General features: G+C 48.4%; 1 protein-coding gene across 2 annotated transcripts in view; it reads right to left on the bottom strand.

Moving 5' to 3' along the window:
* fndc3a (fibronectin type III domain containing 3A) overlaps positions 1-26,386 on the bottom strand; it is a 158,572-nt gene that overhangs the window by 59,495 nt on the left and 72,691 nt on the right. For both annotated transcript variants that reach the window (XM_031791290.1, XM_031791289.1), the window contains exons 4-11: positions 21,679-21,755; positions 18,151-18,388; positions 15,377-15,679; positions 8,236-8,294; positions 2,530-2,681; positions 2,318-2,377; positions 871-1,018; positions 489-667 (exon numbers count right to left, since the gene is read on the bottom strand). In XM_031791290.1, the coding sequence (XP_031647150.1) occupies positions 489-667; positions 871-1,018; positions 2,318-2,377; positions 2,530-2,681; positions 8,236-8,294; positions 15,377-15,679; positions 18,151-18,388; positions 21,679-21,755 (1,216 nt within the window). The remainder of the gene's footprint in view (positions 1-488; positions 668-870; positions 1,019-2,317; positions 2,378-2,529; positions 2,682-8,235; positions 8,295-15,376; positions 15,680-18,150; positions 18,389-21,678; positions 21,756-26,386) is intronic.

The raw sequence follows: 26,386 nt of genomic DNA, 5'->3' as shown, positions 1-26,386 counted from the left end.
CCGTAGAGACAGTACGTGGCCCGTAGAGACAGTACGTGGCCCGTAGAGACAGTATTTGGCCCGTAGAGACAGTATTTGGCCCGTAGAGACAGTACGTGGCCTGTAGAGACAGTACGTGGCCTGTAGAGACAGTACGTGGCCTGTAGAGACAGTACGTGGCCTGTAGAGACAGTACGTGGCCTGTAGAGACAGTACGTGGCCTGTAGAGACAGTACGTGGCCTGTAGAGACAGTACGTGGCCTGTAGAGACAGTACGTGGCCTGTAGAGACAGTACGTGGCCTGTAGAGACAGTACGTGGCCTGTAGAGACAGTACGTGGCCTGTAGAGAGAGTACGTGGCCTGTAGAGACAGTACGTGGCCTGTAGAGACAGTACGTGGCCTGTAGAGACAGTAAGTGGCCTGTAGAGACAGTACGTGGCCTGTAGAGACAGTATGTGGCCTGTCATCACTGTGTCCAGGAGAAAATAGCGTTGAGTTAGCCACTTACCTTATACCCATGTCGTTTTTGGCTGCGAGGCGGAAGGAGTATCTTGAAGCTGGAGAGAGCTTGGTGACCCGATACTGCTTCTGAGGTCCATAGTAACACTGCTCATAACCCCCGGTCCCCTTCCCCTCGTCCCACTGGAGCGTGTAGTTCTGGATTTTGGAGCCGTTGTCACACGGGGCCTGTGGAAGCACGACATCTTGATTACTCTCAATTAACATCCCATTCATTCCAGGCCCAGTGGTACACACACACACTAACAGGAACCTGACATAGCACAGCATCCACTGTGCTGTTGAACCCCACAACAGTCACAGCATATTGTTTTTTTCAATGGGCTGCGAAGTACAAAAGCATGAATAGGCTCTACAAAAAGGTACAGTACCTTCCACTGGAGAACGAGGGTGCTGCTCTTGGAGCCACTGGCCTTCCTGGGGGGGCCGGGGGGGTCTGGTTCGCAGCTCCGAGTGGTGAAGGCTACTGCCTCCGACGGACTGCCACGTAAACACTGCCCTGAACACACGGCCAGGACCCTGGAGAGAGAGACAGAGTGCACTACGTTTGACAAGAGACATTTTGGACAGACAGCTGTACGGTTGATTAGAGCACACAGACAGACAGCTGTACGGTTGATTAGAGCACACAGACACCTGTACGGTTGATTAGAGCACACAGACAGACAGACAGCTGTATCGTTGATTAGAGCACACAGACAGACAGACAGCTGTACGGTTGATTAGAGCACACAGACAGACAGACAGCTGTACGGTTGATTAGAGCACACAGACAGACAGACAGCTGTACGGTTGATTAGAGCACACAGACAGACAGACAGCTGTACGGTTGATTAGAGCACACAGACAGACAGACAGCTGTACGGTTGATTAGAGCACATACAGACAGACAGCTGTACGGTTGATTAGAGCACACAGACAGACAGCTGTACGGTTGATTAGAGCACACAGACAGACAGACAGCTGTACGGTTGATTAGAGCACACAGACAGACAGACAGCTGTACGGTTGATTAGAGCACACAGACAGACAGACAGCTGTACGGTTGATTAGAGCACACAGACAGACAGCTGTACGGTTGATTAGAGCACACAGACAGACAGACAGCTGTACGGTTGATTAGAGCACACAGACAGACAGCTGCACGGTTGATTAGAGCACACAGACAGACAGCTGTACGGTTGATTAGAGCACAGACAGACAGCTGTATGGTTGATTAGAGCACACAGACAGCTGTACGGTTGATTAGAGCACACAGACAGACAGCTGTACGGTTGATTAGAGCACACAGACAGACAGCTGTACGGTTGATTAGAGCACACAAACAGACAGTTGTACGGTTGATTAGAGCACACAAACAGACAGCTGTACGGTTGATTAGAGCACACAGACAGACAGCTGTACGGTTGATTAGAGCACACAGACAGACAGCTGTACGGTTGATTAGAGCACACAGACAGACAGCTGTACGGTTGATTAGAGCACACAAACAGACAGCTGTACGGTTGATTAGAGCACAGACAGACAGCTGTACGGTTGATTAGAGCACAGACAGACAGACAGCTGTACGGTTGATTAGAGCACACAGACAGACAGACAGCTGTACGGTTGATTAGAGCACACAGACAGACAGCTGTATGACTGATTAGAGCACACAGACAGACAGCTGTATGACTGATTAGAGCACACAGACAGACAGCTGTATGACTGATTAGAGCACACAGACAGACAGCTGTATGACTGATTAGAGCACACAGACAGACAGCTGTACGGTTGATTAGAGCACACAGAGGGGCCCTGAACAGTAGTTGTACCAACCTAACGTGGTAGTCTGTTGCTGGCCTCAGGTCTTCTAAAGTTACACTTAGTTGTTCACCACTGGAACAGGAGAGGAGAGAGAAAACCCCCATCAGAGGAAACAGGGGAGACATTCAGTACCACATTATGTTGGGGTCATTTCAGTAGGGAACGACAGTCCATTGGCATGCAGGATAGCCAAACCAGCACACAAACACACACGGCATCCCTACCTGTACATGGTGGTGTACTTCCCATCCTTGCCGCTGTAGGAGATGGACACATCGTAACTGAGAGGCTCCGGGGAGGGGCTGACCCCCTCTCCCTCTGCCCTGCTGGGGGCCACCCAGCTCAACACTGCCCCTTTGGCCTGGATGTCTGTCACCTGGAGGGTTACACAAGACGGAATCAGCCGAGGTTCAGGATTAGAGAAATACGTATCTGTTGCACTGTTGTCCTTTAGAAGAGAAATGACCAGATTCTCAGCAAACTGAGTAAACAAAAGGAAAGGGTGAAAGTCTAATGCATTAAACTCCTTTACAGAGCAAATCCACAGCAGCAACCAACGGCAACACAGAGAGAACCAAGGAACTCATCATATACTCCAAAACCCTTTATTGTTAGGACATCTTCAATATTTTCTGCATAGCCTTCGTCAGGGAGTACAAAGTAGAGATAGTAGGGCTAGTAGAGATAGATAGATAGTAGGGCTAGTAGAGATAGTAGGGCTAGTAGAGATAGTAGGGCTAGTAGAGATAGTAGGGCTAGTAGAGATAAGATATATAGTAGGGCTAGTAGAGATAGATATATAGTAGGGCTAGTAGAGATAGTAGGGCAGGTAGAGATAGTAGGGCAGGTAGAGATAGTAGGGCAGGTAGAGATAGTAGGGCAGGTAGAGATAGTAGGGCAGGTAGAGATAGTAGGGCAGGTAGAGATAGTAGGGCAGGTAGAGATAGTAGGGCATGTAGAGATAGTAGGGCAGGTAGAGATAGTAGGGCAGGTAGAGATAGTAGGGCAGGTAGAGATAGTAGGGCAGGTAGAGATAGTAGGGCTAGTAGAGATAGTAGGGCTAGTAGAGATAGATATATAGTAGGGCTAGTAGAGATAGTAGGGCAGGTAGAGATAGTAGGGCTAGTAGAGATAGACAGAGAAAGATAGTAGGAATAGTAGAGATAGTGGAGATGTACTCCTGTAGGGAGGGCAGCGTTAACCTTCAGCTGTTTGCCTGACTAGGCATCTCTTGGCGATCTCTTTCTCTGTTTTGTGAGGTAAAAAAATTACATGGACCAACTGACAGGGAGTCAGGAACAGTTCACTACATGGAAGAACGCAATCAACCCCTGTCTGTCTGTCTGTCCTCCTCCTCACCTCTGTCTGTGTAGTGTCTACCCACTGAGCTGGGGGCCAGTATGTCTCACAGGAGGAGAATACTACCCCGCTTCATCCTCTCTCTCCATCTCTAAACCTCCCCATCTCTCTCTCTCCATCTCCAAACCTCCTCCATCTCTCACTCCATCTCCAAACCTCCCCATCTCTCTCTCCATCTCCAAACCTCCCCATCTCTCTCTCATCTCCAAATCCCCCCATCTCTCTCTCTCCATCTCCAAACCTCCCCATCTCTCACTCCATCTCCAAACCTCCCCATCTCTCTCTCATCTCCAAATCCCCCCATCTCTCTCTCTCATCTCCAAACCTCCCCATCTCTCTCCATCTCCAAGCCTCCCCCATCTCTCTCCATCTCCAAGCCTCCCCATCTCTCTCCATCTCCAAGCCTCCCCATCTCTCTCCATCTCCAAACCTCCCCATCTCTCTCCATCTCCAAGCCTCCCCATCTCTCTCTCCATCTCCAAACCTCCCCATCTCTCTCCATCTCCCAACCTCCCCATCTCTCTCAATCTCGCTCTACATCTCCAAACCTCCCCCATCTCTCTCTCTCCAACCTCCCCCATCTCTCTCAATCTCGAAACCTCCCCATCTCTCTCAATCTCCAAACCTCCCCATCTATCTCAATCTCCAATCCTCCCCCTCTCCATCTTCAATCCTCCCCCTCTCCATCTCCAATCCTCCCCCATCTCTCTCTCCATCTCCAAACCTCACCCATCTCTCTCCATCGCCAAACCTCCCCATCTCTCTGTCAAATAGACTTGTTTTGGTACTTTACATGGGTCTGACATCAGACATTGATGACAGAGATATGCATGATGACGAGAATCATCTCATATAAGGTTAAATACATTCTATTTCCAGTTCTCATCCAACAGCTGGAGCTTGCCGGGTTTTTAAACAAGGCTTGGGCCTGCGTCCCAAATGGCACCCTATCTGGTCAAAAGTAGTACCCTATATAGGGAATAGGGTGCCATTTGGGATGCAAGCCTTTGACTGCACCAGCCTAATCCTGCATGGTACGAAGGAAGGAAAAGTGGTTCTTCATTAGAGCTTTGATCTGCTCCAGCACCTTAAAATAAATCAGATTCAGAACAGAAAGACATTAGGCCTACTCAATGACTCCAACATGATTAAGGTAAAAATCTCCACTCGTAATCCAACAAAAAGACCAGTTAAGTCCTCATCAGATCAGACATCAATAGCATTACCTCCTCTGTCCTGTAGCCAACACCTCCTCTGTCCTGTAGCCAACACCTCCTCTGTCCTGTAGCCAACACCTCCTCTGTCCTGTAGCCAACACCTCCTCTGTCCTGTAGCCAACACCTCCCCTGTCCTGTAGCCAACACCTCCCCCATACCTCCTCCGTCCTGTAGCTAATACCTCCTCCGTCCTGTAGCTAAAACCTCCTCCGTCCTGTAGCTAATTCCTCCTCCGTTCTGTAGCTAATACTTCCTCCGTCCTGTAGCTAATAACTTGTCAGTTCTGTAGTTCTGTAGCAGTCAGTTACCCCTGCCACCCCCACGCAACCACCCCCCATTCAGCTACCCCTGCCCCCCTCCTGACCTACCACTGCCCAGACAAGTACCCCTGCCCCCCCACGCAACCACCCCCCATTCAGCGACCCCAGGCCCCCCATCCTACCACCCCCAGTCAGCAAACCCCCCATCCTACCAACCCCCCAGTCAGCTACCCCCCATATCCTACCAACCCCCCAGTCAGCTACCCCCCATCCTACCACCCCCAATCAGCAATCCCCCCCTATCCTACCACCCCCAGTCAGCAATCCCCCCCTATCCTACCACCCCCAGTCAACAAACCCCTCTATCCAACCCCCCCCCCCTATCTAACCCCCCCAGTCAGCTACCCCTCCTACCCCCCCAGTCAGCTACCCCCCTATCGTACCACCCCCCAGTCAGCCAACCCCATCCAACACCCCCCAGTCAGCTACCCCCCCACCAACACCCCCCAATCAGCTAACCCCCCCTGTCCTGCCACCCCCCAATCAGCTAACCCCCCTGTACGACCACACCCAATCATCTAACCCCCAATCAGCTACCCCCCTGTCCTTCCACCCCCCAGTCAGCCAACCCCTGTCCTTCCACCCCCCAGTCAGCTACCCCCCTGTCCTTCCACCCCCCAATCAGCTAACCCCCCTGTCCTGCCACCCCCCAATCAGCTAACCCCCCTGTCCTTCCACCCCCCAGTCAGCTAACCCCCCTGTCCTGCCACCCCCCAATCAGCTAACCCCCCTGTCCTGCCACCCCCCAATCAGCTAACCCCCCTGTCCTTCCACCCCCCAATCAGCTAATCCCCCTGTCCTGCCACCCCCCAATCAGCTAACCCCCCTGTCCTGCCACCCCCCAATCAGCTAACCCCCCTGTCCTTCCACCCCCCAGTCAGCTAACCCCCCTGTCCTGCCACCCCCCAATCAGCTAACCCCCCTGTCCTGCCACCCCCCAATCAGCTAACCCCCCTGTCCTGCCACCCCCCAATCAGCTAACCCCCCTGTCCTTCCACCCCCCAGTCAGCTAACCCCCCTGTCCTGCCACCCCCCAATCAGCTAACCCCCCTGTCCTGCCACCCCCCAGTCAGCTAACCCCCCTGTCCTTCCACCCCCCAATCAGCTAACCCCCCTGTCCTTCCACCCACCAGTCAGCTAACCCCCCTGTCCTTCCACCCCCCAATCAGCTAACCCCCCTGTCCTGCCACCCCCCAATCAGCTAACCCCCGTCCTGCCACCCCCCCAATCAGCTAACCCCCCTGTCCTGCCACCCCCCAATCAGCTAACCCCCGTCCTGCCACCCCCCAATCAGCTAACCCCCCTGTCCTGCCACCCCCCAATCAGCTAACCCCCCTGTCCTTCCACCCCCCTGTCCTTCCACCCCCCAGGCAGCTAACCCCCTGTCCTTCCACCCCCCAATCAGCTAACCCCCTGTCCTTCCACCCCCCAGTCAGCTAACCCCCTGTCCTTCCACCCCCCAGTCAGCTAACCCCCTGTCCTTCCACCCCCCCAATCAGCTAACCCCCCTGTCCTTCCACCCCCCAATCAGCTAACCCCCCTGTCCTTCCACCCCCCAATCAGCTAACCCCCCTGTCCTTCCACCCCCCAATCAGCTAACCCCCCTGTCCTGCCACCCCCCAATCAGCTAACCCCCCCTGTCCTTCCACCCCCCAGTCAGCTAACCCCCTGTCCTTCCACCCCCCAATCAGCTAACCCCCCTGTCCTTCCACCCCCCAATCAGCTAACCCCCCTGTCCTCCCACCCCCCAATCAGCTAACCCCCCTGTCCTTCCACCCCCCAATCAGCTAACCCCCCTGTCCTTCCACCCCCAAATCAGCTAACCCCCCTGTCCTTCCACCCCCAATCAGCTAACCCCCCTGTCCTTCCACCCCCAATCAGCTAACCCCCCTGTCCTGCCACCCCCCAATCAGCTAACCCCCCTGTCCTTCCACCCCCCAATCAGCTAACCCCCCTGTCCTTCCACCCCCCAATCAGCTAACCCCCCTGTCCTTCCACCCCCCAATCAGCTAACCCCCCTGTCCTTCCACCCCCCAATCAGCTAACCCCCCTGTCCTTCCACCCCCCAGTCAGCTAACCCCCCTGTCCTGCCACCCCCCAATCAGCTAACCCCCCTGTCCTTCCACCCCCCAATCAGCTAACCCCCCTGTCCTTCCACCCCCCCAATCAGCTAACCCCCCTGTCCTTCCACCCCCCAATCAGCTAACCCCCCTGTCCTTCCACCCCCCAATCAGCTAACCCCCCTGTCCTTCCACCCCCCAGTCAGCTAACCCCCCTGTCCTGCCACCCCCCAATCAGCTAACCCCCCTGTCCTTCCACCCCCCAATCAGCTAACCCCCCTGTCCTTCCACCCCCCAATCAGCTAACCCCCCTGTCCTTCCACCCCCCAATCAGCTAACCCCCCTGTCCTTCCACCCCCCAATCAGCTAACCCCCCTGTCCTGCCACCCCCCAATCAGCTAACCCCCCTGTCCTTCCACCCCCCAATCAGCTAACCCCCCTGTCCTTCCACCCCCCAATCAGCTAACCCCCCTGTCCTTCCACCCCCCAATCAGCTAACCCCCCTGTCCTTCCACCCCCCAATCAGCTAACCCCCCTGTCCTTCCACCCCCCAGTCAGCTAACCCCCCTGTCCTGCCACCCCCCAATCAGCTAACCCCCCTGTCCTTCCACCCCCCAATCAGCTAACCCCCCTGTCCTTCCACCCCCCAATCAGCTAACCCCCCTGTCCTTCCACCCCCCAATCAGCTAACCCCCCTGTCCTTCCACCCCCCAATCAGCTAACCCCCCTGTCCTTCCACCCCCCAGTATTATATTATTTCACTTAGTATTATTATTATTACTTATTACTTATTGTAATATTGTTTCATTCACTTCTCTGTGACCTACATTGTTGGAGATCCGAGCAGAATAATTTCACCCTACCCTGCAATTACATCTGCGGCCCTTGTGCATGTCATAAACTCTTGATTTGAAATATTATGGTATATAAAGTCCATGATATGAAAGACAAGACACAGAGAGAGAGACACTCACCACTGGTTTACTGACAGTGTTCAACAGGGCCTGTAGGAGCTGAGCCTCTTTATCCATGTCTAGAAGGAGACACACACAGAAGAAATTACGATATTAAGTTATGCAATTTTTTACACACAAAAATAACAAAAACAAAAAAACGGATTCATCATACATATGTTGATCCCAGGGCAACAGGCAGGTCCATTCATGTACAGTCAAAACTGTCCTTCCACCCCCCCAGTCAGCTACCCCCTGTCTGGAACCCCAACGGTGGGACCAGCTTCCCCCTTGATGCAAGGACAGCAGAGTCACTACCCACTAGCTCTGACTAAGATGATAACTTTGTTATTGAGGGGAAAACATGTACTTCACTACGACTGTGATGTGGTTGTCTCACCTAGCCATCTTAAGATGAAAGCACTAAGTCACTCTGGATAAGAGAGTCTACTAAAATAATGAAAATGACACTAAGCTACAGGACTGTTATGCGAGCACAGACTGGAATAGGTTCCGGGATTCTTCCGATGGCATTGAGAAGTACACCACATCAGTCACTGGCTTCAACAATAAGTACGTCGATGATGTCGTCCCCACAGTGACCGTACGTACATACCCCAACCAGAAAGCAATGGATTACAGGCAACATCTGCACTGAGTTAAAGGGTAGAGCTGCCACTCTCAAATCAAATCAAATTTATTTACATAGCCCTTCGTACATCAGCTGATATCTCAAAGTGCTGTACAGAAACTCAGCCTAAAACCCCAAGCAATGCAGGTGTAGAAGCACAGTGGCTAGGAAGCTTGTAAGAAATCTCGCTTTGCCCTCCGACGAACCATCAAACAGGCAAAGCATCAATACAGGACTATGATTGAATCGTATTACGCCGGGTCCGATGCTCGTCGGATGTGGCTTCAAACTTTTACAGACTACAAAGGGCAAGTAACACTGAAACATGCATGAGAGCATCAGCTGTTCCAGACGACTGAGTGATCACACTCTCCGTAGCCATTGTGAGTAAGACCTTTAAACAGGTCAACATTCTCAAGGCCGCAGGGCCAGACAGATTACCAGGACGTTTACTGCGAGCATGCGCCGACAAACTGGCAAGTGTCTTCACTGACATTTTCAACCTGCCCCTGTCTGAGTCTGTAATACCAACACGTTTCAAGCAGACCACCATAGTCCCTTTGCCCAAGAACACTAAGGTAACCTGCATAAATGACTACTGACCCGTAGCACTCACATCAGTAGCCATTAAGTGCTTTGAAAGGCTGGTCATGGCTCACATCAACACCATTATCCCAGAAACCCTAGACCCACTCATTTGCATACCACCCCAACAGATCCACAGATAATGCCATCTCTATGGCACTCAACAGTGCCCTTTCCAACATGGACAAAAGGACCACCTACAGCTGAAGTCAGAAGTTTATATACACCTTAGCCAAATACATTTAAACTCAGTTTTTCACAATTCCTGACATTTAATCAGAGTATAGATTCCCTGTCTTAGGTCAGTTAGGATCACCACTTTATCTTTACAGTGTGAAATGTCAGAATAAAAGTAGAGAGAATTATTTATTTCAGCTTTTATTTCTTTCATCACATTCCCAGTGGGTCAGAAGTTTACATACACTAAATTAGTATTTGGTAGCATTGCCTTTAAATGGTTTAACTTGGGTCAAATGTTTTGGGAAGCCTTCCAGAAGCTTCCCACAATAAGTTGGATGAATTTTGGCCCGTTCCTCCTGACAGAGCTGGTGTAATGTTCTATAGGATTGAGGTCAGGGCTTTGTGTTGGCCACTCCAACACCTTGACATTGTTGACCTTAAGCCTTTTTGCCAAGTATGCTTGGCAACTTTGGAAGTATGCTTGGGGTCATTGTCCATTTGGAAGACCCATTTACGACCAAGCTTTAACTTCCTGACTGATGTCTTGAGATGTTGCTTCAAAATATCCACATAATTTCCCCTCATGTTGCCATCTATTTTGTGAAGTGCACCAGTCCCTCCTGCAGAAAAGCACCCCCACAACTTGATGCTGCCACCCCAGTGCTTCACGGTTGGGATGGTGTTCTTCTTGCAAGCCTCTCCCTTTTTCCTCCAAACATAATGATGGTCATTATGGCCAAACAATTCCATTTTTGTTTCATCAGACCAGAGAACATTTCTCCAAAAAGTATGATCTTTGTCCCCATGTGCAGTTGCAAACCGATTAGTGGCTTCTTCCTTGCTGAGCGGCCGTTCAGGTTATGTCGATATAGGACTCGTTTAACTGTGGATATAGACACTTTTGTACCGGTTTCCTCTAGCATCTTCACAAGGTCCTTTGCTGTTGTTCTGGGATTGATTTGCCCTTTTCGCACCAAAGTATGTTCATCTCTAGGAGACAGAACGTGTCTCCTTCCTGAGCGGTATGACGGCTGCATGGTCCCATGGTGTTTATACTTGCGTACTATTGTTTATACAGATTAACGTGGTACCTTCTGGTTACTGGTGTTGGTGATCTGGTTACTGGTGTTGGTGATCTGGTTATTGGTGTTGGTGATCTGGTGACTGGTGTTGGTAATGGTGATCTGGTGACTGGTGTTGGTAATGGTGATCTGGTGACTGGTGTAGTAATGGTGATCTGGTGACTGGTGTTGGTAATGGTGACTGGTGTTGGTGATCTGGTGACTGGTGTTGGTAATGGTGATCTGGTGTTGGTGATCTGGTGACTGGTGTTGGTGACTGGTGTTGGTGATCTGGTGACTGGTGTTGGTGATCTGGTGACTGGTGATCTGGTTACCTGGTTACTGGTGTTGGTGATCTGGTTACTGGTGTTGGTGATCTGGTTACTGGTGTTGGTGATCTGGTTACTGGTGTTGGTGATCTGGTGACTGGTGTTGGTAATGGTGATCTGGTGACTGGTGTTGGTGATCTGGTTACTGGTGTTGGTGACTGGTTACTGGGGTTGGTGATCTGGTTACTGGTGTTGGTGATCTGGTTACTGGTGTTGGTAATGGTGAACTGGTGACTGGTGTTGGTAATGGTGATCTGGTGACTGGTGTTGGTGATCTGGTTACTGGTGTTGGTGATCTGGTGATCTGGTTACTGGTGTTGGTGATCTGGTGACTGGTGTTGGTGATCTGGTTACTGGTGTTGGTGATCTGGTTACTGGTGTTGGTGATCTGGTTACTGGTGTTGGTGATCTGGTTACTCACTGACACATTGCGTTCGGGATCTGGTGACTGGTGTTGGTAATGGTGATCTGGTGACTGGTGTTGGTGATCTGGTTACTGGTGTTGGTGATCTGGTTACTGGTGTTGGTAATGGTGATCTGGTTACTGGTGTTGGTAATGGTGATCTGGTTACTGGTGTTGGTGATCTGGTTACTGGTGTTGGTGATCTGGTTACTGGTGTTGGTGATCTGGTTACTGGTGTTGGTGATCTGGTTACTGGTGTTGGTGATCTGGTTACTGGTGTTGGTGATCTGGTTACTGGTGTTGGTGATCTGGTTACTGGTGTTGGTGATCTGGTTACTGGTGTTGGTGATCTGGTTACTGGTGTTGGTGATCTGGTTATATCTGGTTACTGGTGTTGGTGATCTGGTTACTGGTGTTGGTGATCTGGTTACTCACTGACACATTGCGTTCGGGTTCTGATATAAAAGTAAACGACACATCAAAGTTATTCTATTCAATCTACTTCAATAATGTATAATTATTAATTACTAATAAATGTATAGTAACACGACAAAATGCCCGGGGACTCTCATTTCCACCAGAGAGTAACGGTTAATGTGATTGGATGAGTACCGGTTAATGTGATTGGATGAGTACCGGTTAATGTGATTGGATGAGTACCGGTTAATGTGATTGGATGAGTAACGCTTAATGTGATTGGATGAGTAACGCTTAATGTGATTGGATGAGTAACGGTTAATGTGATTGGACGAGTACCGGTTAATGTGATTGGATGAGTAACGGTTAATGTGATTGGATGAGTAACGGTTAATGTGATTGGACGAGTAACGGTTAATGTGATTGGACGAGTACCGGTTAATGTGATTGGATGAGTACCGGTTAATGTGATTGGATGAGTAACGGTTAATGTGATTGGATGAGTAACGGTTAATGTGATTGGATGAGTAACGGTTAATGTGATTGGATGAGTAACGGTTAATGTGATTGGATGAGTAACGGTTAATGTGATTGGATGAGTAACGGTTAATGTGATTGGATGAGTAACGGTTAATGTGATTGGATGAGTACCGGTTAATGTGATTGGATGAGTACCGGTTAATGTGATTGGATGAGTACCGGTTAATGTGATTGGATGAGTACCGGTTAATGTGATTGGATGAGTACCGGTTAATGTGATTGGATGAGTAACGGTTAATGTGATTGGATTGGATGAGTACCGGTTAATGTGATTGGATGAGTAATGGTTAATGTGATTGGATGAGTACCGGTTAATGTGATTGGATGAGTACCGGTTAATGTGATTGGATGAGTACCGGTTAATGTGATTGGATGAGTACCGGTTAATGTGATTGGATGAGTACCGGTTAATGTGATTGGATGAGTAACGGTTAATGTGATTGGATGAGTACCGGTTAATGTGATTGGATGAGTACCGGTTAATGTGATTGGATGAGTACCGGTTAATGTGATTGGATGAGTAACGGTTAATGTGATTGGATGAGTACCGGTTAATGTGATTGGATGAGTACCGGTTAATGTGATTGGATGAGTAACGGTTAATGTGATTGGATGAGTAACGGTTAATGTGATTGGATGTTAATTATTTGACCTGTATTTGACATTGTGTTGTTATTTCGCTGAGATGGTTTAATTTAATTTTTTGGCAGTGAAACGAGGCTACTCAGGCGAGAGAAGAAAAATTACGAATTACATTTTTGGTTTGGCGTACCCCTGAAGGCTCGTAACCCCAGTTTGGGAATACCTGGTGTAATGGAATGTATATCCTTGTGTGGTTTTGTGGATTTTTTAAAACTTATGCAGGCGTCATAGCCAGTCATAAAATAACACAGTACATGTCACAACAGGTCCAAATATACAGTGCATTACACTACCACAAAAGGCCTGATTGGTGGAGTGCTGCAGAAATGGCTGTCTTTCTGGAAGGTTCTCCCATCTCCACAGTGGAATTCTGGAGCTTTGTCAGAGTGACCATCGGGTTTTTGGTCACCTCCCTGACCAAGGTCCTTCTCCCCCTGATTGCTCAGTTTGGCCGGGCGGACAGCTCTAGGAAGAGTCTTGGTATTTCCATACTTCTTCCATTTAAGAATGATGGAGGCCACTGTGTTCTTGGGGACCTTCAATGCGGCAGACATTTGTTGGTACCCTTCCCCAGATCTGTGCCTCGACACAATCCTGTCTTTGCTCTGACATTCACTGTCAACTGTGAGACCTTATATAGACAGGTGTGTGCCTTTCCAAATCATGTCCAATCAATTGAATTTACCACAGGTGGACTCCAATCAAGTAGTAGAAACATCTCAAGGATGGTCAATGGAAACAGGATGCACCTGAGCTCAATGTTGTGTCTCAAAGCAAAAGGGTTTGAATACTTATGTAAATAAGGTATTTGTTTCATATTTGTAATAAATTTGCAAAAATGTCTAAAATCCTATTCGCTTTGTCATTACGGGGTATTGTGTGTAGGTTGATGATGAAGAAATGTGAGTCCATTTTAGATTAAGGCTGTAACGTAACAAATGTGGAAAAAGTCAAGGGGTCTGAATATTTTCCCGAATGCACTGTATGTGTCACGACAGTGTTATGACCATACTATGACAGGTTATGACAAGTTATGTCAGTTGTTACGACGCTGGGTGTCAAGCAAAGTGTTACAATTTCCACCACTGCCTCTTCGCCCAGCCCCTTGTCCCAACCCCTGTCCCAGCCCCTGACCCAGCCCCTGTCCCAGTCCCTGTCCCAGCCCCTGTTCCTGTCCCAACCCCTGTTCCTGTCCCAGCCCCTGTTCCAACCCCTGTTCCAGCCCGTTCCAACCCCTGTCCCAACCACTGCTCCTGTCCCAACCCCTGTCCCAGCCCCTGACCCAGCCCCTGTTCCTGTCCCAGCCCCTGTACCAACCCCTGACCCTGCCCCACTCCTGTCCCAACCCCTGACCCAGCCCCTTGTCCCAACCCCTGTTCCTCCCCAACCCCTGTCCCAGCCCCTGTTCCAACCCCTGTTCCTGACCCAGCCCCTGTTCCTGACCCAGCCCCTGTTCCTGTCCCATCCCCTGTTCTAACCCCTGTCCCATCCCCTGTTCTAACCCCTGTCCCAACCCCTGACCCAGCCCGTGTTCCTGTCCCAGCCCCTGTACCAACCCCTGACCCTGCCCCACTCCTGTCCCAACCCCTGACCCAGCCCCTTGTCCCAACCCCTGTTCCTCCCCAACCCCTGACCCAGCCCCTGTTCCAACCCCTGACCCAGCCCCTGTTCCAACCCCTGACCCAGCCCCTGTTCCAACCCCTGACCCAGCCCCTGTTCCAACCCCTGACCCAGCCCCTGTTCCAACCCCTGACCCAGCCCCTGTTCCAACCCCTGACCCAGCCCCTGTTCCTGACCCAGCCCCTGCTCCTGTCCCAGCCCCTGCTCCTGTCCCAGCCCCTGCTCCTGTCCCAGCCCCTGTTCCTGTCCCAGCCCGTGTTCCTGTTCCAACCCCTGACCCAGCCCCTGTTCAAACCCCTGACCCAGCCCCTGCTCCTGTCCCAGCCCCTGTTCCTGACCCAACCCCTGACCCAGCCCCTGTCCCAGCCCCTGCTCCTGTCCCAGCCCCTGTTCCTGTCCCAGCCCCTGTTCCAACCCCTGATCCAGCCCCTGTTCCAACCCCTGTCCCAGCCCCTGTTCCTGTCCCAGCCCCTGTTCCTGACCCAGCCCCTGCTCCTGACCCAACCCCTGTTCCTGTCCCAGCCCCTGTTCCAACCCCTGTCCCAGTCCCTGTCCCAACCCCTGACCCAGCCCCTGTTCCTGTCCCAACCCCTGTTCCAGCCCCTGACCCAGCCCCTGTTCTAACCCCTGACCCAGCCCCTGTTCCAACCCCTGACCCAGCCCCTGTTCCTGTCCCAGCCTTTGTTCCTGTCCCAGCCCCTGGTCCTCTCCTTCAGCTTAAATAGCCACCCCTCGGGCCACTGGCCCTCCTTACCTCCAGGTTCTTTGTCCATCTGCTTGGCGGTGGTGCTGGTCTGTCCCTGTCCCAGTTCAGCCTCCAGCCCCTTCCCTCCTCCAACCACCCCATTGTAGATACTGTCCATGGAGGGGGGGCTGCCTCGACTCTTCTGTGGCGAGGGAGGGGGGCTGTCCTTCATCTGACCACCTCCTCCTCCTCTCTCTCCCCCTTGCCGCTCCTTGAGCTTCTTCTGCAGACGCTCGTAGGTCTTGCTGGCCCTTTCGTCGCGGTGGACGAACGGCGGCGGGCGTCCGTGTGGGGAATGAGAATCTGCCGAGACTGGGAGGAGACCAGACACACAGAGACACTTAGACATGCAGAACAGGTATGGAGTACAGACACACACACAGAGCCTTCAGACAGTATTCATACCCCTTGACTTATTCCACATTATAGGGTTACAGCCGGAATTTAAAATGGATTAAATTGAGATTTGTCTTGAGTCAATAAGTACACAAACCCTTTTGTTATGTCAAGCCTAACTAAGTTTAGTAAAAAATGTGCTTAACAAATCACATAATAAGGTGTATGGACTCTGTGCAATAATAACGCTTAATATGATTGTCATGACTACCTCATCTCTGTACACCCCACAGACAATGATCTGTAAGGTCCCCCAGTCAAGCAGTGAATTTCAAACACAGATTTAACCACAAAGACCAGAGAGGTTTTCCAATGACTCAAAGAAGGGCACCTATTGGTAGATGGGTAAAAAATAAAGCAGATATTGAATATCCCTTTGAACCCGGTGAAGTTATTAATTACACTTTGGATGGTGTATCAATTCACCCAGTCACTACAAAGATACAGGCTTCCTTCTTAACTCAGTTGCCAGAGAGGAAGGAAACCGCTCAGGGATTTCACCATGAGGCCAATGGGGACTTTAAAACAGTTACAGAGTTTAATGGCTGTGATCGGAGAAAACTGAGGACGGATCAACAACATTGTAGTTACTCCACAATACTAACCTAAATGACAGAGTGAAAAGAAGGAAGCCTGAACAGAATACAAATATTCAACAACAAAAAAATGTGTCCTGAATACAAAGTGTCATGTTTGGGGCAAATCCAATACAACACATTACTGGGAATAAGAATGTTGGAGGCCACTATGTTCTCAAACGGAACACGTTTGGAACCACCAAGACTCCTCCTAGAGCTGGCCGTCCGGCCAAACTGAGCAATCAGGCGAGAAGGGCCTTGGTCAGGGAGGTGACCAAGAATCCAATGGTCACTGACAGAGCTCTAGAGTTTGTCTATGGAGATGGGAGAACCTTCCAGAAGGACAACCATCTCTACAGCACTACACCAATCAGGTCTTTATGGTAGAGTGGCCAGACGGAAGCCACTTCTCAGTAAAAGGCACATATGACAGCCCACTTGAAGTTTGCCAACAGGGACCAAAAGGACTAAACAAGATTCTCTGGTCTGATGTTACCAAGATTGAAGTCTTTGGCCTGAATGCCAAGCGTCATGTCTGGAGGACACCTAGAAGCATCCCAATGGTGAAGCATGGTGGTGGCAGCATCATGCTGTGGGGATGTTTTTTTTCAGTGGCAGGGACTGGGAGACCAGTCAGGATCGAGACAAAGATGAACAGAGCAAAGTACAGAGAGATTCTTGATGAAAACCTGCTCCAGAGAGCTCAGGACCTCAGACTGGGGCGAAAGTTCACCTTCCAACAGGACAATGACCCAAAGCACACAGCCAAGACAATGCAGGAGTGGCTTCGGGACAAGTCTCTGAATGTCCTTGATTGGCCCAGCCAGAGCCCGGACTTGAACCCGATCTAACATCTCTGGAAAGAACTGAAAATAGCTGTGCAGCGACGCTCCCCATCCAACCTGACAGAGCTTGAGAGGATCTGCAGAGAAGAATGGGAGAAACTCCCCAAATACAGGTTTGTCAAGCTTGTTGCGTCATACCCAAGAAGACTGGAGGCTGTTATCGCTGCCAAAGGTTCTTCAACACTGAGTAAATAGTCTGAATATTAATGTAAATGTCACATTTCATATTTTATTTAGTAAATTTGCTAAAATGTCTATAAACCTGTTTTTGCTTTGCCATTATGGGGTACTGTGTGTAGATTGATGAGGAAAAACAACAATTTAATCCAATTTAGAATAAGACTGTAAAGTAACAAAATGTGGGAAAAGTCAAGGGGTCTGAATACTTTCTGAATGCTCTGTATGTAGTGTATACTATGTAGTGTATACTATGTAGTGCATACTATGTAGTGTATACTATGTAGTGTATAGTGTATACTATTTAGTGTATTTAGTGTGTAGCATATACAATGTAGTGTATACGATGTAGTGTATACTATGTAGTGCATACTATGTAGTGTATACTATGTAGTGTATAGTGTATACTATTTAGTGTATTTAGTGTGTAGCATATACAATGTAGTGTATACGATGTAGTGTATACGATGTAGTGTATAGCTTATACTATGTAGTGCATATCATATAGTGTATAGTGTATACTATGTAGTGTGTAATGTATACTATGTAGTGTATACTATGTAGTGTATACTATGTAGTGTGTAGCACATACTATGTAGTGCATACTATGTAGTGTGTAGTGTATACTATGTAGTGTATACTATATACTATGTAGTGTATACTATGTGGTGTGTAGTGTATACTATGTAGTGTATTCTATGTAGTGTATACTATATACTATGTAGTGTATAGTATGTGGTGTGTAGTGTATACTATGTAGTGAATACTATGTAGTGTATATACTCACCCTGCTCTGAGTAAATGTGTGCCGGGTGGTACTGTGGTATATACTGGGAGCTCATGTCCCCCGCCATGCCTGTGTAGAGGTGGGGTGGGGGGGGCAACATGGCGGGGTGGGGGATGAAGGCGGGCAGGTGGGCGTGGGGTGGAGGAGGGGGGTGGTGCAGGGGGGAGTGGCCCCCAGGGTGGAACTCTGGCTGCTGAGGTAAGACCAGAACACGTCGTACTCCATTCTCCTCTATGATCTGATGGACGGAAAGGTGGAGAGAGAGAGCGAGGTAGGGAGAGAGCGAGAGCGAGGTAGGGAGAGAGCGAGAGCGAGGTAGGGAGAGAGCGAGAGCGAGGTAGGGAGAGAGCGAGAGCGAGGTAGGGAGAGAGCGAGAGCGAGGTAGGGAGAGAGCGAGAGCGAGGTAGGGAGAGAGCGAGAGCGAGGTAGGGAGAGAGCGAGAGCGAGGTAGGGAGAGGGAGAGAGCGAGGTAGGGAGAGGGAGAGAGCGAGAGCGAGGTAGGGAGAGAGCGAGGTAGGGAGAGAGCGAGGTAGGGAGAGAGCGAGAGCGAGGTAGGGAGAGAGCGAGAGCGAGGTAGGGAGAGAGCGAGAGCGAGAGCGAGGTAGGGAGAGAGCGAGGTAGGGAGAGAGCGAGAGCGAGAGCGAGGTAGGGAGAGAGCGAGGTAGGGAGAGAGCGAGGTAGGGAGAGAGCGAGGTAGGGAGAGAGCGAGGTAGGGAGAGAGCGAGAGCGAGGTAGGGAGAGAGCGAGAGCGAGGTAGGGAGAGAGCGAGAGCGAGGTAGGGAGAGAGCGAGAGCGAGGTAGGGAGAGAGCGAGAGCGAGGTAGGGAGAGAGCGAGAGAGGTAGGGAGAGAGAGAGCGAGAGCGAGGTAGGGAGAGAGCGAGAGCGAGGTAGGGAGAGAGCGAGAGCGAGGTAGGGAGAGAGCGAGGTAGGTAGGGAGAGAGCGAGAGAGCGAGAGAGAGAGAGAGAGAGAGAGAGAGAGAGAGAGAGAGAGAGAGAGAGAGAGAGAGAGAGAGAGAGAGAGAGAGAGAGAGAGAGAGAGAGAGAGAGAGAGAGAGAGAGAGAGCGATGGGGAGAGAAAGAGAGAGAACAACAATTATTATTCGAAACTTCTGTATATGATCTGAGACAACAGGTTATTAGGGGTTACAAATGTTTGATTGTGTCTGAGGACGTAGAATGAGTCGGACATGAAATCAGGAGGCCAAAATCAGACTTATGAAAGGAGAACCGGTATGTATAAGCATCTACAGAGCCTTCAGAATGTAGTCATGCCTGCTGTCTTATTCCACAGGTTGTTGTGTTACAGCCTGAATTCCTCACCCATCAGCACACAATAACCCATAATCACAGTGAAAACGTGTTTTCTTGTTTATTCTTGCAATGTCTTGAAAATGTAACACAGAAATCTCATTTACATAAGCAGTCATACACCTGGAGTCAATACATGTTAGAATCAACTTCGGCAGCGATTACACCTGTGAGTCTCTCTGGGTAAGGCTCTAAGAGTGATTACAGCTGTGAGTCTTTCTGGGTAAGTCTCTAAGAGTGATTACACCTGTGAGTCTCTCTGGGTAAGTCTCTAAGAGTGATTTCAGCTGTGAGTCTTTCTGGGTAAGCCTTAAGAGCTTTGCACACCTGGATTATACAATATGTGTACATTATTCTTGTAAAAATACTTCAAGATCTGTCAGGTTGGTTGTTGATCATTGCTAGACAGCCATTGTTCAAGTGTTGACATAGATTATGAAGCCAATGTCATTCAATGTCAGGAACATTCAATGTCCTCTTTCTTAGCAACTCGGGTGTAGATTTAGCCTTGTTTTTTAGGTTATTGTCCTGCTGAAAAGTGAATTCATCTCCCAGTGTCTAGTGGACAGCAGCTTGAACCAGGTTTTTCTCTAGGATTTTGCCTGTGCTTAGCCCTTTTCAGTTTATTTTCATCCTAAAAAACTCCCGAGTTCTTGTCGATGACAAGCATACCCATAACATGATGCAGCCACCAACATGCTTTAAAATATGGAGGCAGTTACTCAGTGATGCGTTGTGTTGGATTTGCTCCAAACATTTTCAGAACAAAAATATATAGTTAAATTTTTGTTGCAGTTTTATTTTAGTGCCTTATTGCAAACAGGATGCATGTTTTGGTGTATATAAATTTGTTATGTACAGGCTTCCTTCTTTTCACTCTGTCCTTCAGCATTCCGCAAATTCCTCCTGTACATGCTCCCGAGTAGCACAGCGGTCTAAGGCATTGCATCTCAGTGCAAGAGGCGTCACTAGTCTCTGGTTCGAATCCAGGCTGCATCCCATCCGGCCGTGAATGGGAGTCCCATAAGGCAGAGCACAATTGGCCCAGCGTCATCCGGGTTTGGCCGGTGTAGGCAGTCATTGTAAATAATAATTTGTCCTCAACTAGTTAAATAGTAATTGTCTCGCCTAGTTAAATATATATTTTTATTTAAAAAAATTAAAAAACAGTAACGGTTTTAAAGTCCCCATTAGCCTCATGGTGAAATCCCTGAGTGGTTTCCTTCCTCTCCGGCAACTGAGTTAGGAAGGACACCTGTATGCTTGTAGTGACTGGGTGTATTGATACACCATCCAAAGTGTAATTAATAACTTCACCAGGTTCAAAGGGATATTCAATATCTGCTTTTTTATATATTCCGTTTTTTTCATCTACCAATTCACTGCTCGATTGAGGACCTTACAGGTACGTGTGGGGTACAGAGATGTTTAAACACTATTATTGCACACAAAGCAAGTTATCGTGTGACTTGTTAAGCAAACTGTTACCCCTGAACTTTAAGCCGCAACAAAGGGCTTGAAAACTTATCGACCCGAAGACATTTTCAGCTTATTGACTAAAACATTTCTAAAACCCGATTTCACTTCCACAGAGTACTTTGTGTAGGTCAGTTACCCCCCCCCCCAAAAAATCTAAATTTAATACATTTTAAATTCAGCCTGTAATGTAACATAATATTTAAAAAAAGGTCAAGGGGTCAGAGTACTTTCTGAAGGCACTGTACATTACAAAGGTCAAATCCAATTTAAATTGTAGGTGTGTGTTTGTGTGTCCACGAGACAGGAAGAGGGAGAGCATACCCGTGAAACAGGAAGAGAGGGAGAGCATACCCGTGAAACAGGAAGAGAGGGAGAGCATACCCGTGAAACAGGAAGAGAGGGAGAGCATACCCGTGAAACAGGAAGAGAGGGAGAGCATACCCGTGAAACAGGAAGAGAGGGAGAGCATACCCGTGAAACAGGAAGAGAGGGAGAGCATACCCGTGAAACAGGAAGAGAGGGAGAGCATACCCTTGATACAGGAAGAGAGGGAGAGCATTCCCGTGAAACAGGAAGAGAGGGAGAGCATACCCGTGAAACAGGAAGAGAGGGAGAGCATACCCGTGAAACAGGAAGAGAGGGAGAGCATACCCGTGAAACAGGAAGAGAGGGAGAGCATTCCCGTGAAACAGGAAGAGAGGGAGAGCATACCCGTGAAACAGGAAGAGAGGGAGAGCATACCTGTGAAACGTATCCAGGAGGCACATATATTGGAGGCACTGAACCATTAGGGGACATCATGGGAACCTGAGCAGGGCCTACAGAGGAAAATAAACAAATTAACAAGGATTAAAACGTTTGTGTCATATATTTAAATATATATTTAAATATTCAAAAGTTCAAGTCAACTTGTGTACGTGAAGAAGGCAGACGGATTTTGTATTTCATTTTTGTTCAATAACCTCCCATTGGTTCAATAGAGAATTTTCTAACAATCTCAATGTGGCCGCAAGCCTCATCCAACAGTCCAAATGATGCATCACAATGGCAAGTCCACTCAGTCAATATCAGTCTCCTGGAGAGCCTATCGATGTACATCAGCGCATTTTCTATCAATCAAAGTTTCAAACTGACGCTCTCAGATAAAACTACTACACTGTTAGCGGAACAGACAACTTTACAGGGAGTTCTGAGGAATAACAGCGATCCTCCTGTGTCTGAGGCGGTTATGGATTCATCCCAACTGGCACCGGAATCCTCACGTAAGGGCACTAGCTAGGTAATAGGGAGTCATTTGGGATGCATTGAACCGCAGCTAGCAGAAACTGACAGCTCAGCAGATTGGAAGAGAGGGGAGAGAGAGAGGGAGGGAGAGAGAGGGGAGAAAGGGAGAAGGAGAGAGGGAGAAGGAGAGAGGGAGAAGGAGAAGGGGAGAGAGAGAAGAGAGAGGGAGAGAGAGAAGGGGAGAGAGAGAGAAGAGAGAGAAAGGGAGAGAGAAAGGGAGAGAGGGAGAATGAGAGAAAGGAAGAAGGAGAGAGGGGGAGAGAGAGAGGGGGGGAGAAGGAGAGGGGGAGAGAGAGAGAGGGGGAGAAGGAGAGGGGGAGAGAGAGAGAGGGGGAGAGGGGGAGAGAGAGAGAGGGGGAGAAGGAGAGGGGGAGAGAGGGGGGGGGGGGGGGAAGGGGGAGAGAGAGGGGGGGGGGGAGAGAAAGGGAGAACGAGAGAGGGAGAGAAGGAGCACTCTGCCTAGCTGGCACTTTCTTTAACACATTCCTGCACTGTGAACGCAGGAGATAAACATGAAAACGAAAGTCCACCACACGTACACACACACACACACGCAAATACACACACTAACCTCCCGACTGTCCTGGCGACAGAGTGTTTCTGTTCATATTGAACGTAGAAGGTAGACGGAGAAAATACAGGTAAAATAGTAGTCTTTTAGTTAGGCTTAGAGGCCCTCATACAGAGACAGGCTAGTACTGTGCTATTCTGTCCCTGCCCCTCCCCCCACTCCCCTGAGTGGTCAGAATAGGCCCCTCCTACCAGTTGTGGAAGTACACATCAGCAGTCAGGACAAAGAACAATTCCGTGTTATGTCTCCTAATCTTTTGAATGGGCTTTACGATTATATCATCAAATGCACGAAAACAATGGTAATTTCAGGGATACAGTCGCTGGGGGAAGTCTACACACCACCTGTGCAGTCTTCACACTTTGCCACATTAAAATTTACATTTGATTATTTTTCCTATCGATCTATGAAAAACTTAGTCCACATTTTGAAAAAGTCAAAGAAAAATTATAGAAATCATCCAAATTAGAAATTAAACATTAAAAGGAGGTTGTTTTGATAATAACTTAATACTAGGTGGAAGCAACCAGGCATCAGAGCGGTTCGTCTTTTTGAATACGATTCTACCAACCTTACACAACTGTTCCAGCAACAAACACTGAGTGGACAAAACATTAAGAACACCTGTTATTTCCATGACTTACACCGAGTGGCCAAAACATTAAGAACACCTGTTATTTCCATGACTTACACCGAGTGGACGAAACATTAAGAACACCTGTTATTTCCATGACGTACACCGAGTGGACAAAACATTAAGAACACCTGTTATTTCCATGACATTCACTGACCAGGTAAAGCTACGATCCCTTATTAGACATCACTTGTTAAATCCACTTCAAATCAATGTAGATGAAGAGGGGGATGACAGGTTAAAGAAGGATTTTTAAACCATGAGTCAATTGAGACATGGATTGTGTCTGTGTACCATTCAGAGGGTGAACGGGCAAGACAACATATTGAAGTGCCTTTAAACAGGGTATGGTGGTAGGTGCCAGGTGCACCGGTTTGTGTCAAGAACTGCAACGCTGCTGGGTTTTCACACTCAATAGTTTCCTGTGTGTATCAAGAATGGTCCACCACCCAAAGGACATCCAGCTAGACAACAGTACGAAGCATTGGAGTCAACATGGGCCAGCCTCCCAGTACGAAGCATTGGAGTCAACATGGGCCAGCCTCCCAGTACGAAGCATTGGAGTCAACATGGGCCAGCCTCCCAGTGGGAAGCATTGGAGTCAACATGGGCCAGCCTCCCAGTGGGAAGCATTGGAGTCAACATGGGCCAGTTATAGCAGCAATGTTCCAACATCTAGTGGAAAGCCTTCCCAGAAGAGTGGAGGCTGTTATAGCAGCAATGTTCCAACATCTAGTGGAAAGCCTTCCCAGAAGAGTGGAGGCTGTTATAGCAGCAATGTTCCAACATCTATTGGAAAGCCTTCCCAGAAGAGTGGAGGCTGTTATAGCAGCAATATACCAACATCTAGTGGAAAGCCTTCCCAGAAGAGTGGTGGCTGTTATAGCAGCAATGTTCCAACATCTAGTGGAAAGCCTTCCCAGAAGAGTGGAGGCTGTTATAGCAGCAATGTTCCAACATCGAGTGGAAAGCCTTCCCAGAAGAGTGGAGGCTGTTATAGCAGCACAGGGGGGACCAACTCAATATTAATACCCATGACAGCAGGTGTCCGCATACATTTGGTCATGTAGCATAATGTTGAAATGTCTATATCACTGGCGTCTTGTGTAACCTACCTACAGCTGGCAAAATGATTTAGTAAATAGCCTATAACTTCAGTTTATTGTTGTTGTAGCCTTGTGTTATTATGCAATTATTAATGGCCATTAATGAAAATGGGAAGTTATCAATTGTGAACATGGTCACAGTTCAATCGCAATTGCCGGATCAGCTGTTATTAGAATGCATTAGACAGGCTACAGGTTTTATTTCGGTTTTTAATCACTGGTTGTGGTTTACAAGCATAGACCTATTCAGTTCATATCCATATTATTAATATTTGATTCAGTGATTGAATTTACAACCCAATCCTCAATAGCCTATTCCACCACGGCAACCAGAAGAACTTCTTCCCTCAAATGAGTTTGTCAATTTGAACTAGGCAAGCTGCTAAATCATTCATTTTACTACCTGCCTGGGTTACTGTAGGCTATCTGATGTAGGCCTATCAGGCTATAGCTCACCTGCATGTAGCTAACCAAACCATGGCAAAGTTTAATTACAGATTTTAGTCAGTTGGACTGGCCTTTGCCTATTGAAATGAGTCAATCTAATCAATCTAATCTCACAAATAGGCCTTTTTTTTTTTTTGTAAAGGTCTGTAGTAATAACATCATAATTGCCAGAAAATTGCCTTAAGTTCATCACAAGTGTTTCTTGCACAGAGAATTTGAGATTCTCTGTCATTCCTTGAACTCTCCTGTCAGATGTCTCTATAGTTATACACATGCAGATAAGGGATATTATTTACAAAATATAAACTACGTGGTTTGAGCCCAGAATGCTGATTAACTGAAAGCTGTGGTATATCAGACTGTATTGCACAAGTATGACCCCAAATAATAGGTATTCTTTTTTCTGTTCTAATTACTTCGGTAACCAGTTTGCGGCAAATTTAAAATTCCTTTAATTCACATTAGAGCTCAATAATTATTGTTTTAAATGGAAAAACATACTTTGCTTCTTACAAGTTGATATTTCTACTTAAATTTGCTCGATAAAGTTATGGAAAAAAGGTATACTGGCTAAATGAGGTGACTCATGCTGTTAATTATTTTTTATTGTTGGGGGGGGGGGGGGGGGGGGCGAGTTTTCATGCCTTGTGGGTGGGTTTTGAGTGGTCATTTTTGCTAGACCTGGCAACCCTGTGTTTGTGAGATTGAGTCTAACTAGTAGAAACGTCATCTTCTCTTCCCTAGCAGATGAAACTCAGACTTCACTGAGTTACAGTTCATAGAAGGAAATCAGTTAAATTTAATTAATGAATTAAGAGTCCTAAGGGCACAGCCATGAGTGGGCCTGGGAGGGCATAGGCCCACCCACTTGGGTGCCAGGTCCACCCACTGTGGAGCCAGGCCCAACCAACCAGAATTAGTTTTCCCCCACAAAAGAGTGGATATTCCTGGTGGATATTCCTGCAGTCAAGCACGCCAGTAGCACGCTCCCTCAAAACTTGAGACATCTGTGGCATTGTGTTGTGTGACCAAACTGCACATTTTAGAGTGGGCTTTTATTGTCCCCAGCACAAGGTGCACATGTGTAATGATCATGCTTCTTAATAGGCTACACCTGTCCGGTGGATGGATTATCTTGGCAAAGGAGAAATACTCACTAACAGAGTTGTCAACTAATTTGTGCTCCACATTTTAGAGAAATACGCTTTTGTGCGCTTGGAAAAAATGTTTTGCGTTTATATTTTTGTTCAGTATAAATAACCAAACACACACAAGGGTAACCAAACACACACAAGGGTAACCAAACACACACAAGGGTAACCAAACACACACAAGGGTAACCAAACACACACAAGGGTAACCAAACACACACAAGGGTAACCAAACACACACAAGGGTAACCAAACA

The sequence above is a fragment of the Oncorhynchus kisutch genome, linkage group LG15, assembly GCF_002021735.2.
Source record: "Oncorhynchus kisutch isolate 150728-3 linkage group LG15, Okis_V2, whole genome shotgun sequence".
In the NCBI taxonomy this organism is placed as follows: domain Eukaryota; kingdom Metazoa; phylum Chordata; class Actinopteri; order Salmoniformes; family Salmonidae; genus Oncorhynchus; species Oncorhynchus kisutch.
The sequence above is the reverse complement of the archived record's forward strand: the minus strand, read 5'-3'. Positions and strand labels throughout refer to the sequence as shown.